Raw genomic sequence first — 12,973 nt, forward strand, 5'->3', positions numbered from 1 at the left:
AAGGTAGGGGAAGATGATTAAAAAATTAATATTTCTGTAGGAAATTCCTAAGTGTTAATGTATATGTACAGTTATATGACATTTAGTTTTGACACTGTAGTAGTCTTTTATTCAAGGCTGGGTGCCTCTTTGGCCGAGGCCATTCCATTCGTTTGCTTCAACAGAGAAATGTGATTATGCACCCTTAACAATTTATAGCTGTGAAGCAATTGTTAAAAAATAATTAAAAACAACATATTGTTGGCACTTTAAACCACAGGCATCTGCAAATCTAGTTTGGCTGCTTTAGAGCGAGTCTAGAGATATTCATACATGAATGTAGCATATATTTTCTGCCACAAATGAAGCATTTAAGTTGAATGATTATGTCCAGTGGTTATCCAATTTCTTTGTAAATACTTTTTGCTGATTAGCTGTAGTGAGCAAAGCTTGTTTTGCAGTACTGAAACTGCCACACACTTTGAAACAAAACTGATAAGTCACATTTAGTTAACCTCCTCACAATTCACTTTGTATTATTATAATAATAATAATAATAATAATAAAAAAAAAAAAAAAAAAAAAAATTTTAGGGAGAAATTACCCATGACTACTTTGAAACACCAAAGTCCCTATACTAAGGCCAAGAAGGAGGAGACCTTATAAAATGTCACCCAAGACTACAATGTAGATAGGTAGGTAACTTTGCAGGTACTGTATCATATATATATATGAGTAAATAACCCATCAACAGAATGGTGTTAGTATGTAGTTTTTCCAGTGTCACTGATATATGTTGATTTACTTTGATCTCACAATAGAAATAGTTAACCAAATTGCATGAATCTTAGTAAAAATCTTGCTAAATAGTATGTTTTTAGCTTTAAAAAATTAATATACCTAAATACCTAGTTTTGTTGTCATTTTGTACATCCTGAAATTTCCAAACGTTTGTTGACAGATGCTGTTTCAAAAAAAAAGATTAAAAATACTTCTTTCTGTCTAAGATTTTATTCTTATTTTACTGTTGTTCACAAAGTTATATTTTATGTATATATATATATATATATATTTGTTTTATATATATATATATATTGTATTTTTGTTAGCTATATTCTTGGTTAAGATCGCTATATGTTTAACACATATAATTTATTTTCAATAAATAATGAGTTATTTTACTCACCTAAATTGTTTGAATACTATAATCTTAACAATAACATTTGATAAATAATTATTTGAGTCATCAAATATTTTGCTGACACCTAAACCTAATTAGTTTACTTGATGTTTTATCATAGAGAACAAATTCCATACCTTTCAGATAAATATAATTTAATACAAACACAACACATTTTTAGAAATGAAAAGAATGTCTAAAGAAGCTACAAAATTCACAAATCAGTGGGTTGTTCCTACGTCTTCTAAACTTCACATTAAATTATGTTATTCTTCTCTGCAGGAGCTACATGTAATTACTTTCACACAAAACTATTTAATTATTTGTCTGACCACCTTATTCACTCTTCATTGACATAATTAAATTATAATCTGCTGTATCCAGTGGTATTTAAACTTTTCCTGACGCTGTACTTTATGAGTAGTTTTTCACAATATATGTGGTGAAGTTATAAAAGAGTAACAACTAAGGCCTATGATAAAAACAAATTTCAGACAGAGAAGGAAAGTCATGAGAAAAACAAGTCTCGATTTATTGTATTTTCAAGGAATAATAATTTTCCAGCAAATAAAATCCTTCATGAGAGAAACAAGTCTTGGTTTATTGTATTTTCAAGGAATAATAATTTTCCAGCAAATAAAATCCTATGTTTTGGGATGGACAGAAAAATGTGTTTACTGGTGAAATTCCTTGGAGCTGTGCAGAAATGCAAGTTTGAATTTTTTTGTTTTCATTTTTCTTTGCAAATTGTAGGAAATAATTGGTATGAAATGACAAAATATCAGTTCTCTAACAAAAGTTAGAATTATTATTTTTAGTTAAATTTTGAAAGTTGATATTTGGGTTCATTTTCTAGGCGTTCACCTGTGCAGATAGGTTTAAAAAACAATTCTCAGTTGAACTTTATTGTAGTATTTTTCAACAATTTAATGAGTGATTTTTAAGAATTAAGCTCTGTTTTAATGATTTTTCTGTATTAACAAACTAAAAGGAAATCTTCACTGGCTTCAAGCACATAGTGTAACAACTCTCTATTTAGCAACAAATGTAACCCGATCAGTTGCTTATTTACTAGAACCTATAATATTTCTTCTTAAAAAGTGTACATCTTAATCTAAAAAAATGGGTATCTGGAACCTCTTCTTGAAATCATCACTCATGATTTTTTGAGTAAAAATATTTTCTCTTAATATTACTGAATAGGTTATTGTATTTAATTGCATAGTGTATTATGCCTTCTTTACTTAATTAGGTAAACAGAATTTAATTTTTAGAAACAATTCACAAAATTTTTACATAAATACTACACCCTACATTTTCACATAAATAATACACCATGCATTTTCACATAAATACTATACCCTACATTGATAGAAGCAAATGCCATTTAATGTACTTATCTATGAACACATGGGCATTTCCTTTAGAATTATCATTTTTTACTATTTTCTTGTATATCAGCTTTCCACGCACACAGTCAAACTACTGTACAAAATATCATCAATGAACTTCACAGTTTTTAGGTACAGGCTATACAGATTTGGAACTTATGATTAAAGAGTGTGTTTTTGTTTAATAAAATCTCTCAAGCTTAAATAATAACTCAAAACAAGGTGAGTTAACTCATTTTAGTTCCTTATCATTAGCTGTATAGGGACAACTACCGATTTATTTATTATAGATCTAAATTCATCCACTGGCTCACATCTCCTTGTATCAAAGTCAAATATGTTAATACCAGCTGGGTGTCTTTATGAGTTTATGTCATTGTTAGTTTGTTTTTTTAAGTGTGATTGTAATAAAGACAAATCTGTTAATAACAGCTGGGTAACTTTTTGGTCTATGCTATGTTATTTTATGTTTCTTGAATATATAATTTTAACAAAGGCAAATCTGGTAATACTAGCTGGATAACTTATGAGTCTTATGTTGGTGTTCATCTGTTTCTTTAGGTGTGATTATAACAAAGAAAAAGCTATTAATAGGAGCTGTGTAAAATTCTGATGTATGTCATGTTAATCTATGTTCCTTGGATTTGATTCTCACGAATAATTAAATCTGGTGAATATCATTTGGATAACTTTGTGGTCTATGTTGTGTTGATCTCTGTCTTTAAATATACTATTAACAAATAAAACCTTCTGAATACAAACTGGTTAACTTTGTGGTCCAAATCATTGTTGACTACATATTTGATTTGGTGCATTAAAAATATCGGTCTACCACCAATATAAGTTTCTAGTGCAAGTTAGTTTTGGATTTTATTTTTATATATAACATATGTATATACACATACAACTATTACCACCAGGATAATTTTTTTAAGTTAATTTAGTGTTAGGTAGACTTTGAGTTTCACATGTAACAGTGCAACACAACTCATGTCATCAGTTGAACTAATAAGCCAAAATGTGTCTTCCTTTCCATTTTGTTAAACATTTAAACTACAAAGGCAAAATAGTTTTTTCTTTAAAAATGTACAACAGATGTTCTGATGTGTGACGGTTATATATTATAGTGTTATGTATATAAAAATTGTTATGTCATTAATGTTACAAATCAGAGGATTATGAGCAATAGCAAATTTTTATAATAATATATATATAAAGTTTATTATGTCACTATTGTAGTAAATCACTTAGAGGAACATGAGTTACAAAGAACCTTTAGAAGTTTTGTTGTTTCAGTGAAACCACTGCCTTTACTCCTGCCATCTTGCCAAAACTGATTGGCTACATGGATGAAGAAAGTCTGCCATCTTACCTTGCTGATGGGTTAATGGTAAGCCATTGCTAACTTCTACATAAAATGATGTTAATTCAAATGAAGAAAAAGATACAAATTTTTAATAATTTTTTGGCTGTTTTAACAAGTTTGGTGTCATGGTTTTTCATTGATATTTCATGTTTTTAGGAAGAAAAAATTTTTTAACTTGTGTTAGCTCCATCGACACACAATCAATAAGATGTTATGATTTAAGCATAAAATACCTAAGTAGAGGGTCATAGTATTTTCAACAAAAGCTCAAGTGGCCGACACTATGACCTATAGAATGGGATGATTAATTGATATAAACAGTTACCTGTGAGTGTCAATTAGCATCACATAAAATAATCGATTAATTAAAATTATTGTTAAATTGGTCAGTGTCATGAAAATAATCAATTTGTGTTTCCGATTATTTCTCTCTCTTTTGGTTATTCCAACTATCCAGTAATCAAAATTGTGATTAAATTGATTAATGTCCACAAAAATAATCAATTAAATGATATTACGGTTTCTCTTTATTATTATTTTTTGGATATTCCAACTATCCAAGTCATTAAAATATTGCCATTATGTTTGCTTGTTGTTAAGCACAAAGCTGTTCAGTGGGTTATCCATGCTCTGCCTGCTGTTGGTATCGAAATCTGATTTGTAGCATCATACCTTTTTTTTTTTGGTCTTTAGTCAACTCATATTAGAATAATGAATTTTTTGCTTTTTTACCCACCTCTTGAGAATAATATGTTAGTTGAATGTAATCAATTAATGAACCTGACAATTAATTGATTAGCAAATTCCACTAATCACCCAGTTCTAGTGATCTATACTCTCATCTTTACTATGTATAACCCTAAAAGCTTGAAATTGCAGATTCCATGACCTATACTCTCATCCTTACCATGTATAAGCACAAAGGCTGAATTTGCAGACATTATAATCCAAACTGTTATATTTACCATGTATAACCCACAAAGGTTAGTTGCAGAACCAATCCTTGCAATTCAAACATATGAAACTCTTGAAGAATGAATCAAACTTAAAATGAAGTTTTTATAAAATGAGAAAGTTCAACTCATTTAAAGCACACAATGGTTAATTATCCTATTTATTTTGTTTGTTCTATAATTATTAGTAAGGTAATTTATTTCCATGTAGTGCTGTGTTTTAAGTATGTAACTCAGCATATAAAGTAAAAATTGTGGAATTCCAGAATTTATTCCTACAGATAAAGTCATCATTAAGTTGAACAAGACTGCCACTGATATATTTTTGTTTTTTTTATCAGACCACAGGCATTAGTTATTTGCTGATATATTCCAGACTGTCTGTTAAATAAACAAATATAAAATGTAGTGTACTGAGAGTGCACTACTTTATATTTTGAGTATGCAAATCAGCAAGTCACATGACAACCACAGCCATTGTAAAGTTGAAATGGGACAGCATGAAACAAAACTACGTTTTAACATTGTTTGGTATTTCATGGGTATTGTGATGTCACTAAAAAAATCACTGCTTTTTAGTAGTGTGTGTAATAACACTTTCTGACACACAAAATATTCATACACCCAATTCATAAAGATGTGTTGAAATTAGTGATTTAGAATTTCCTAGATGGGGATACTACATGCACTTAATGACATTGGAAAAAAAAAGAAAGAATATGGCTCAATTTGGTGTACCATGACCATCCAGTAAGAGAACTGCAACAAGTCATATCCCAGCCATGGTAAGCAAAGTGTGGTGTTTTGTAATGAGAGAGAATCTACAAGTATATAGATCAGTGGCAAAAGTTATCCACATATTCCACGGAACAGTGCATAATATAATTAAAATGTATTTCCATCTGATAAAGTAGCACAAGTCACATGTACACAAGTTGCTTCAATAAGATATCCATTCAACCATCGCTACTTCAAGCAGTTTGAGAATGAAACAAGTATTTATGCTATTCCACACAAGGATATTCTGGTCAAGTTGCTAGATTCAGCAGGTATTTTGTGTGTGTGTGTGTAATTGGACTTTGGAACTTAGCATAGGGAAACCATTGTGCTCATATGTTGTATAAAGGAAAGCCTGCATAAAGGAGTGGTGTGCTTTGAACATGACAGCCTAATGATGGAGTTTTTTCAATAGAAAATATGCTGCAGGACTACTATCAAGATTTATGGTCATCAGATAGAGCATGACCTAATGTGGTGACATGGACTTGTACAATGTAGTGAGGTTCCAAAATCATTTTAATATAAGTGTACTCCACATCTGTATATCTGTTAGTGAACTCTGCAACACACTTAAGTAGATACTTTTGACCAGGAAAAGTCTACCTTATTTAAAAATCTTTTTTTATCCAAATTGACATGATTTTTATAAAAATAATATTTTTCCAAACTCAGAAGACATGATGTCTAGCCTCTAACATAGTGCAAAAAGTGTTGTTTAAAAAGTAATTTTTGTTTATGTTAGTATCATAACAAATCAGTATCTATAAACAACTAAGACTCATAGTGTTGTTTATGGAATGCTAACATTCTAGAAGAGTGACGTGTCTATGTGCATATGTAAATGCTTAGAGATTAAATTTGGAACAGAACAACAATATGAGAATAGTCTCAGTAACAGTATGAGTGTGAATATTTGCTTTGTTGGCGTGGCGATTTGTCATAATATATGTTTAGCAGCCAAACATGTACCAACCAATAGGTCTTAAATTTATGATGAAAATCGTGTAAACTGCATATGTTTTTTTACCACATTCCTCTAAGTTTGTTCATTTTAAATTCAAAATCAGTGGCGTGTAGAAATAGAATCGTAGTTCTCTTTTGTCTCCCACAAGTCATTGTCAAAGAAGTTTTTCATTCTATACTAGAACTCGTCAGTTCGACTGAACAATGAGAGGCCAAAGAAAATGCTCAGAGACTCTATTTATATATACAGTGTAGTATTTTTAAATCCCATTTTTACATTATTTTACTGCATATATAAATCAGATGCCAGATGATTTGTCTTGCCGACTAGTTGAAATAAAATATTCAATAAATATTACTTGGTTTCGATGTTACTCTAGAGTTTTTAGCTCTTGCAAAAGCAGAGTATTTGGGAGACAGACGCAGGACTATCATTCGTTATTAAAATGAAGTTGGGAAAAGTTGAATTTACTAAAAGAATTTTAAATGACGAAGAATTCGTTAGTACTTTGTTCAGTAACGTATGTTCATATTTACTTTCTTTTAACGACTTTTTTGTGCTTGAATAAGTGTTTTTTGATAGTTGAGATGCTACTATTATTGCTAGAACGTTTTGTACAGCTGTTATTGCATTTTTTATGAAATACAATAAAACATTAGCTATTTAGTTATGTTGGAGTTCACGTGCTGTTCAAATCAGTAAATTAAGTTCTTTAAAATGATAGCTTGATCTTGGAAAGGGCTGGGATTTTTTCCCCATTAACCTGTGCTAACCATGTTATTTCAATAAAAGCGTGAAAATTAACATGTAGGAGCTTGTGACAAAAAGCAGGGAAAATTACTAAAACATGTAGCGCCGGTTGTTAATATAACTGAAATTTACATTTTTCAATATATCGGTTGAGGTTACTCAACTATGAAGCTGATTGTTTCAATTAAACAGTGGAAATTACTAAAACGTGTAGCTTTTTTTTTTTTTTCAATAAAGTGGTGACACATACTAAAACGTGTAACGATGGTTGTTTTAGAAAAGCAATTGAGATTACTAAAACGTGTAGCACGTTATTTCAAATTTAATTGGAAATTAGTAAAACTTGTAGCGCCGATTGCTTATAAAACTGGAATATGCTGGAATGCGTCGTGGTATTTTAATAAAACGTGTAGTTTTGGTGTTTTTTTTTTTTAATGTAATGTAATTTACTGAGGAAAGTTGAAGTATTCTTAGGGGAAGAATTCGTTAGTGCTTTATTCAGCAACGTGCGGTCATTTATAATTTCTCTTGACGACTTTATGCTTGAATACGTTTTATATATATATATATATAGTTTAGGTGCTACTGTTATTGCTAGAATATTTTGTATGGCTCTTACTGCTTTTTTTTATAAAATAGTGGAAATCACTAAAACTTAGCTGGTTGCTTCAATAAAACATTTGAAATTACTAAACTGTATAACTGTTTCTCAATATAATAACATTGGAAATTACAAAAACATGTAGCTGGTTGTTTCAACAAAACATGTCTCCTTCCAGTTGGCTCGACGTTAAACCTGAGGGCTTATAACGCTAAAAATTGGATTTCGGTACTCGTGATGGGCACAGCACAGATAGCCTATTGTGTACCTTTATGCTTAACAACAAGCAAAAAAAAAAAAAAACTGATGATTACTAAAACATGCAGCTCGTTGTTGCAATAAAACAGTAGTAGTTTCATACATTATATGTGGTGTCATGATGGTCAAAGCTGTTTAATTTGCAGTCTTGCAAACGTTCAAATTTGTGAAAGACGGTCACCTAAGACTTCTTTACGCATTAAGAGTATTTGGAAATTCATAAACGTGACATTTCTGTGAGATATTGACATGGCGGACTTCTACACATATGAACGGTATTTGTAATCTCACAAACTTCACGTTGTTACTCTTTCATTAGCACGGCCACCCAAGGCTTCTGTGTGTATCGACAATATTTGTGGAACGCGGACATAAATTTTGATTATTGAAAAAATCGTTAGGGTTGTGTATGTTTGTTTGGAGTGTAAGTATGTATTGTTGGCTGTATATAGACTTTTAATAATTGGCACCTGAGTGTCGTTGGTTTCCTTTTCTGACACTGCTAGCGTATGTTAAAAAGAGGAATATCTCTGTTACACTACAAGAAACGACTACTTGAAAGTGGCAATCACATTGACCATTTTATTCGAAGTGGAAGTAACACGATTCCTAGAAAATCAAATCTGGTTTATGTTGGGGGTTCACGAGTGGGGTTGAAAAGAAGTTTTCAAGGATCTTCGTACCAGTAAATCACGTGCGCACCAAAAATAACGGCACTGTATGACGTCACATATATAAGGATTACTTCAGAATGCCCTTTTATGACGTGAGCGAGAACTTAATATAGCAGTACATGGTTTTAACAGGTTCCTGGTTGTTTATTTCTCCTTCGATGCAGCTCGTGCCAAAACACTTAGCTCTTAATTTTAACTTTCAACACAAAGGTTCCTTGTCTCGTCGTCTCCTTTAGGTGGTTGCTTAGCAACACTGACACATTACTTCATCCTGGAACGCACATTATCACTAAATAAACATTGGAGTAGGTCATTGAGCAATAGCTAAACTCCTTTATTTCTCTGTCAGTGTAATCTGTGTGAAGCAAGAGCCAGTTTAATGTACAGAATATCATCTAAATTATATTAGATATAACGAAAAATGTAAACACCTGATGTTTATCTTGATGTTTTACGAGTTGCGAAAATAACTTTTCAACACAGTTGGAAATTAATTCAGTTTTATTTTGAACTATTATTTCTCCTTATTGCAAGAAGTTGTTCGGTTTGATTTTGAACCATCATTTCTCAAGTTATTAATATAAATTATTTGGTTTAACTTGGAGGTGTTATTTTTCTTATTGCTTGAAGTGGTTATGTTGGGTTTGAACTTACGACATCATTTTATTGCTTGAGATCGTTTGGTTTAATTTGAAGCTGTATTTTTCTTAAAGATATTGCCAGGAATTGTTTGGTTTGTCTTGAAGCTATCGTTTCTTAGGTTATTTCTAGAAGTTCGGCTTGATTTGGAGCAATAATTTCTCAAGCTATTACAAGCAGTTCTTCGTTTTGATTTAGAGCTGTCACTTCTTATTGCTTGAATTTGTTCTATTTGAGCTGAAGTCATCGATTTTAATATACATCTTTTACTACTGTATGGGAAATAGTAAAATAGCTGATATTTTATATAATTATGTCTCCTTGTCCATTGTTTAGATTTATTATTTTCAGTTGTCATTGCAAGTGTTGGGGTGATGAAGCTTAAATTTAGTTTGTTCGAAAAAGAACCACTAGTTATTCATCAATCCGACAAGTGATGGTTCTTAGATATAATTTTAAACATCAAACAGTCGTATATTTTACTTCGAATTAAAAAAAAATAAGGTTTCATGTTTTTTTGAGTAAAATCGCATTGTTCGTTATTGTGTTCTGTACGCAAAGTGTTACGCTGTACGCTCCCTTGAAATACCTCTGTATGCGATATATTAGTTCCTATTGATACTGGAAACAAATGGACATGATCGAGGTTTGGGATCTCTTATGTTCTTTAAGAGGCTGGACTTTTGAAACCTTTCCTTGGGAGTTATTTTTTCTCTGTGGGGATCACGTAAGTACTGTATTTTGCGTAACTGATTTCATTTGGATTACTTAATTAATATAACAACAGCTATATATACTAATCACGAAAATAATGTAATCTTAACGATATTCTTGTTGACAATATAAATAATGTACCCAAAGAAGGTTTCACACAAATTATATAAATGATCGATAAAAGAACCTGTACTGATCCTCGTGAATAATTCATTCCTAGCGTAATCTACGCTAGTCAAGTAAAATAGTGTATTCTTTGTTAGTGGAATTTACACTAATCACGTAGGTGATCATTGTTAGCAGGTAATGCAAACATTGTTAGCGGAGTATATACTGCTTGTTCAAACAGTGAATCAAAACGGAATATAAAATTAATCACTTATTGCTTGCATTTCTTCTGTTTGATTTGAAGTTATTGCTTTGAGTGTACATCTTTCTCTGCTGCAGCGAAATATACACTACTCATGTAAAAATAACATCATTACTGGTGAACCTACACTAATTACATAAATAATGATGTACTTACTCTGAAAGGAAATTACCCTTATTATATAAATGTAATCATGAATTGGAATTTACACTAATCATGTGAGATATGTAATCATTAATGGATAAAAGTACACTAATAATATAAATAACGTTAGAGGGAATTACAGTTATTATGTAAATAATGTAATCATTGTTAGAGGAGGCTATATTGAACAGGTAAGTAGTGTAATAGAAGCGGAATCAACACTATATATGTAAGTAATATAATAATTTTTAGCTGAGAGCATGGAACAGATTATTAATTGTAGGTTTTGCACAGGCCCTGGAAAGTACTTAAAAGTGCTAGAATTTAAAAATCAAATTCCAGGCCGTGAATATCTTGGAAAAAACGTAGGGTGTGCATGGGTGCTACGGAAAGTGCTTAAATTATAAGCATTTTGGTTCTTGGCCTTTTTTTAGGGGTGGGAGATGCTTAGACTATTAAAGAATATATAAAACTTATTTTACTGTAAATGTGAACATTTTGAAGCAAAAAATGTTTACCTTTTATGTTCTAGCTATATGATGAAAACTTGCCAAGTGTTTGCACATGCGCTGTATGTCCTTATGTGACCGCCATATAACTATGCAAAACAATTCAAAACACTAGTGGTAGACAGTTCGATTCAGTTTACTGGCTCCTTTTTTTTTTTATTTATTCATTCGGTGTAGTTTATGGATTGATTCAAAATATTTGTTCGTTTGAGTCATTATACGAAACTGAAGCACTTGGTTACAAAAGATTATTTGAACTGAAAGTGACTAGATACGGAATCTAAACTAGGTTGTCTCGGTAGTTATGCTTTTTAAACATGAAATGAAATATAGGTTGACAAAAAAATTACATTTTAGTATTCAAAAATATCCTGGAGAAAACATTAGAATATTAACTATTTAACATAGTTTAGCCAACAGTTTTACAACCTTACAAAAATGTGTCAGCTGTAGCTAGTGAGAATTAATAAAAAAAAATAAAACATCTAAACCCACAAACCAATCTCCCTCCCAGTAATAATCAATTGAGTTATTTATTTATTGCTATAATCTGTGCTATTTACTTTGTAATGGTGTAATCGATTATGTAGACTTTTCTTCCTCAGATTGTCTTGTTGCACAGCACAATCTAAAGACGACTCTCATGGGGAGGGGTTTCGCAAATATCTAAAATTAACATTCTTCTCTGCATAATTTTAAATATACATATATATTGCTATTTAGCCATTTTCAGTTTATATGTTAGCTGATTAGAACACTGTCATGCTTTTTGAGTATATTAAAATCTTTCCCTGTTGAGTTGACAGGTCCCCTAGTATAAAATGTTAAATTTTGCCAAAGCACAATGCTGACATTGATTATACTGATTTGAAACAAAACCATTAAGTATTAGAATTAAATTTCAATCACCAAAAAGAGGAACAATCATAATTGTAGAACGACGTATGACATTTTGAATTTGTTTTTATAAATACAGCATAAAATATAAGTAATTAAATATTACTTAACCATTAAACAAATATCATGCTATAAATATATATTTCATACTTTTGTTCGGTATACCGGGTCAGAAAGACTAACTTCAGGTAAGTGGGCGTGTCTCGGCTCACCTGCATTATACTTTAACAAGTCTTCAAGAAAAGGGGAGGAGGTTGCGAGTTTAAGAACTATTAAGGTAGGATGTTTAATATCATTTTATAAATAAAAGGTTGGGAGTTTTACCTTGTAGAATGTTTAGGGTGGTTTTATTTCTACTTTAAGGTTATGTGTGAGTATTTAGGGTAACTGTCTTCTCACAACTGGCTGCAGACAGCGAAAGTCAGTAGGAGTTGGGACGTTATACTCAACTCTTGACCCTTAACTGATTTTCAATAACTGCTCCTAGTTTAACATCACCGTCTGGATTTTGTCTGATAGATGGAATATTCCCAACGCATTTGGTTGCTATTATCATGGACATTATCCGTTGTGACTTAATGTTGACAACTAGGACTGATAATGGAAAATAATTGTTTAATTTTAGTTCTGTTGTAATGTTTGTTTTATATTAAGTTCATTATTATTTTATACTGCTCATTTAATTGCCTATCCACAATTAATGTAATTGATAATACTAGAGCTATTTATTTATATATTTATATGTGTGTGTGTGTGTGTGTGTGTATATATATATATATATATATATATATATATATATATATA

At 30.9% G+C, this 12,973-nt stretch overlaps 1 protein-coding gene across 1 annotated transcript in view; it reads left to right on the forward strand.

Annotated features, from left to right (window-relative positions):
• LOC106459945 (tyrosine-protein phosphatase non-receptor type 4-like) overlaps window positions 1-12,973 on the forward strand; it is a 265,493-nt gene that overhangs the window by 180,766 nt on the left and 71,754 nt on the right. Inside the window, exon 17 of the mRNA XM_013919617.2 lies at window positions 3,847-3,940. Coding sequence (XP_013775071.2) covers window positions 3,847-3,940 — 94 coding nt within the window. The remainder of the gene's footprint in view (window positions 1-3,846; window positions 3,941-12,973) is intronic.

This window comes from Limulus polyphemus, unplaced genomic scaffold (assembly GCF_000517525.1).
Source record: "Limulus polyphemus unplaced genomic scaffold, Limulus_polyphemus-2.1.2 Scaffold685, whole genome shotgun sequence".
NCBI lineage: Eukaryota > Metazoa > Arthropoda > Merostomata > Xiphosura > Limulidae > Limulus > Limulus polyphemus.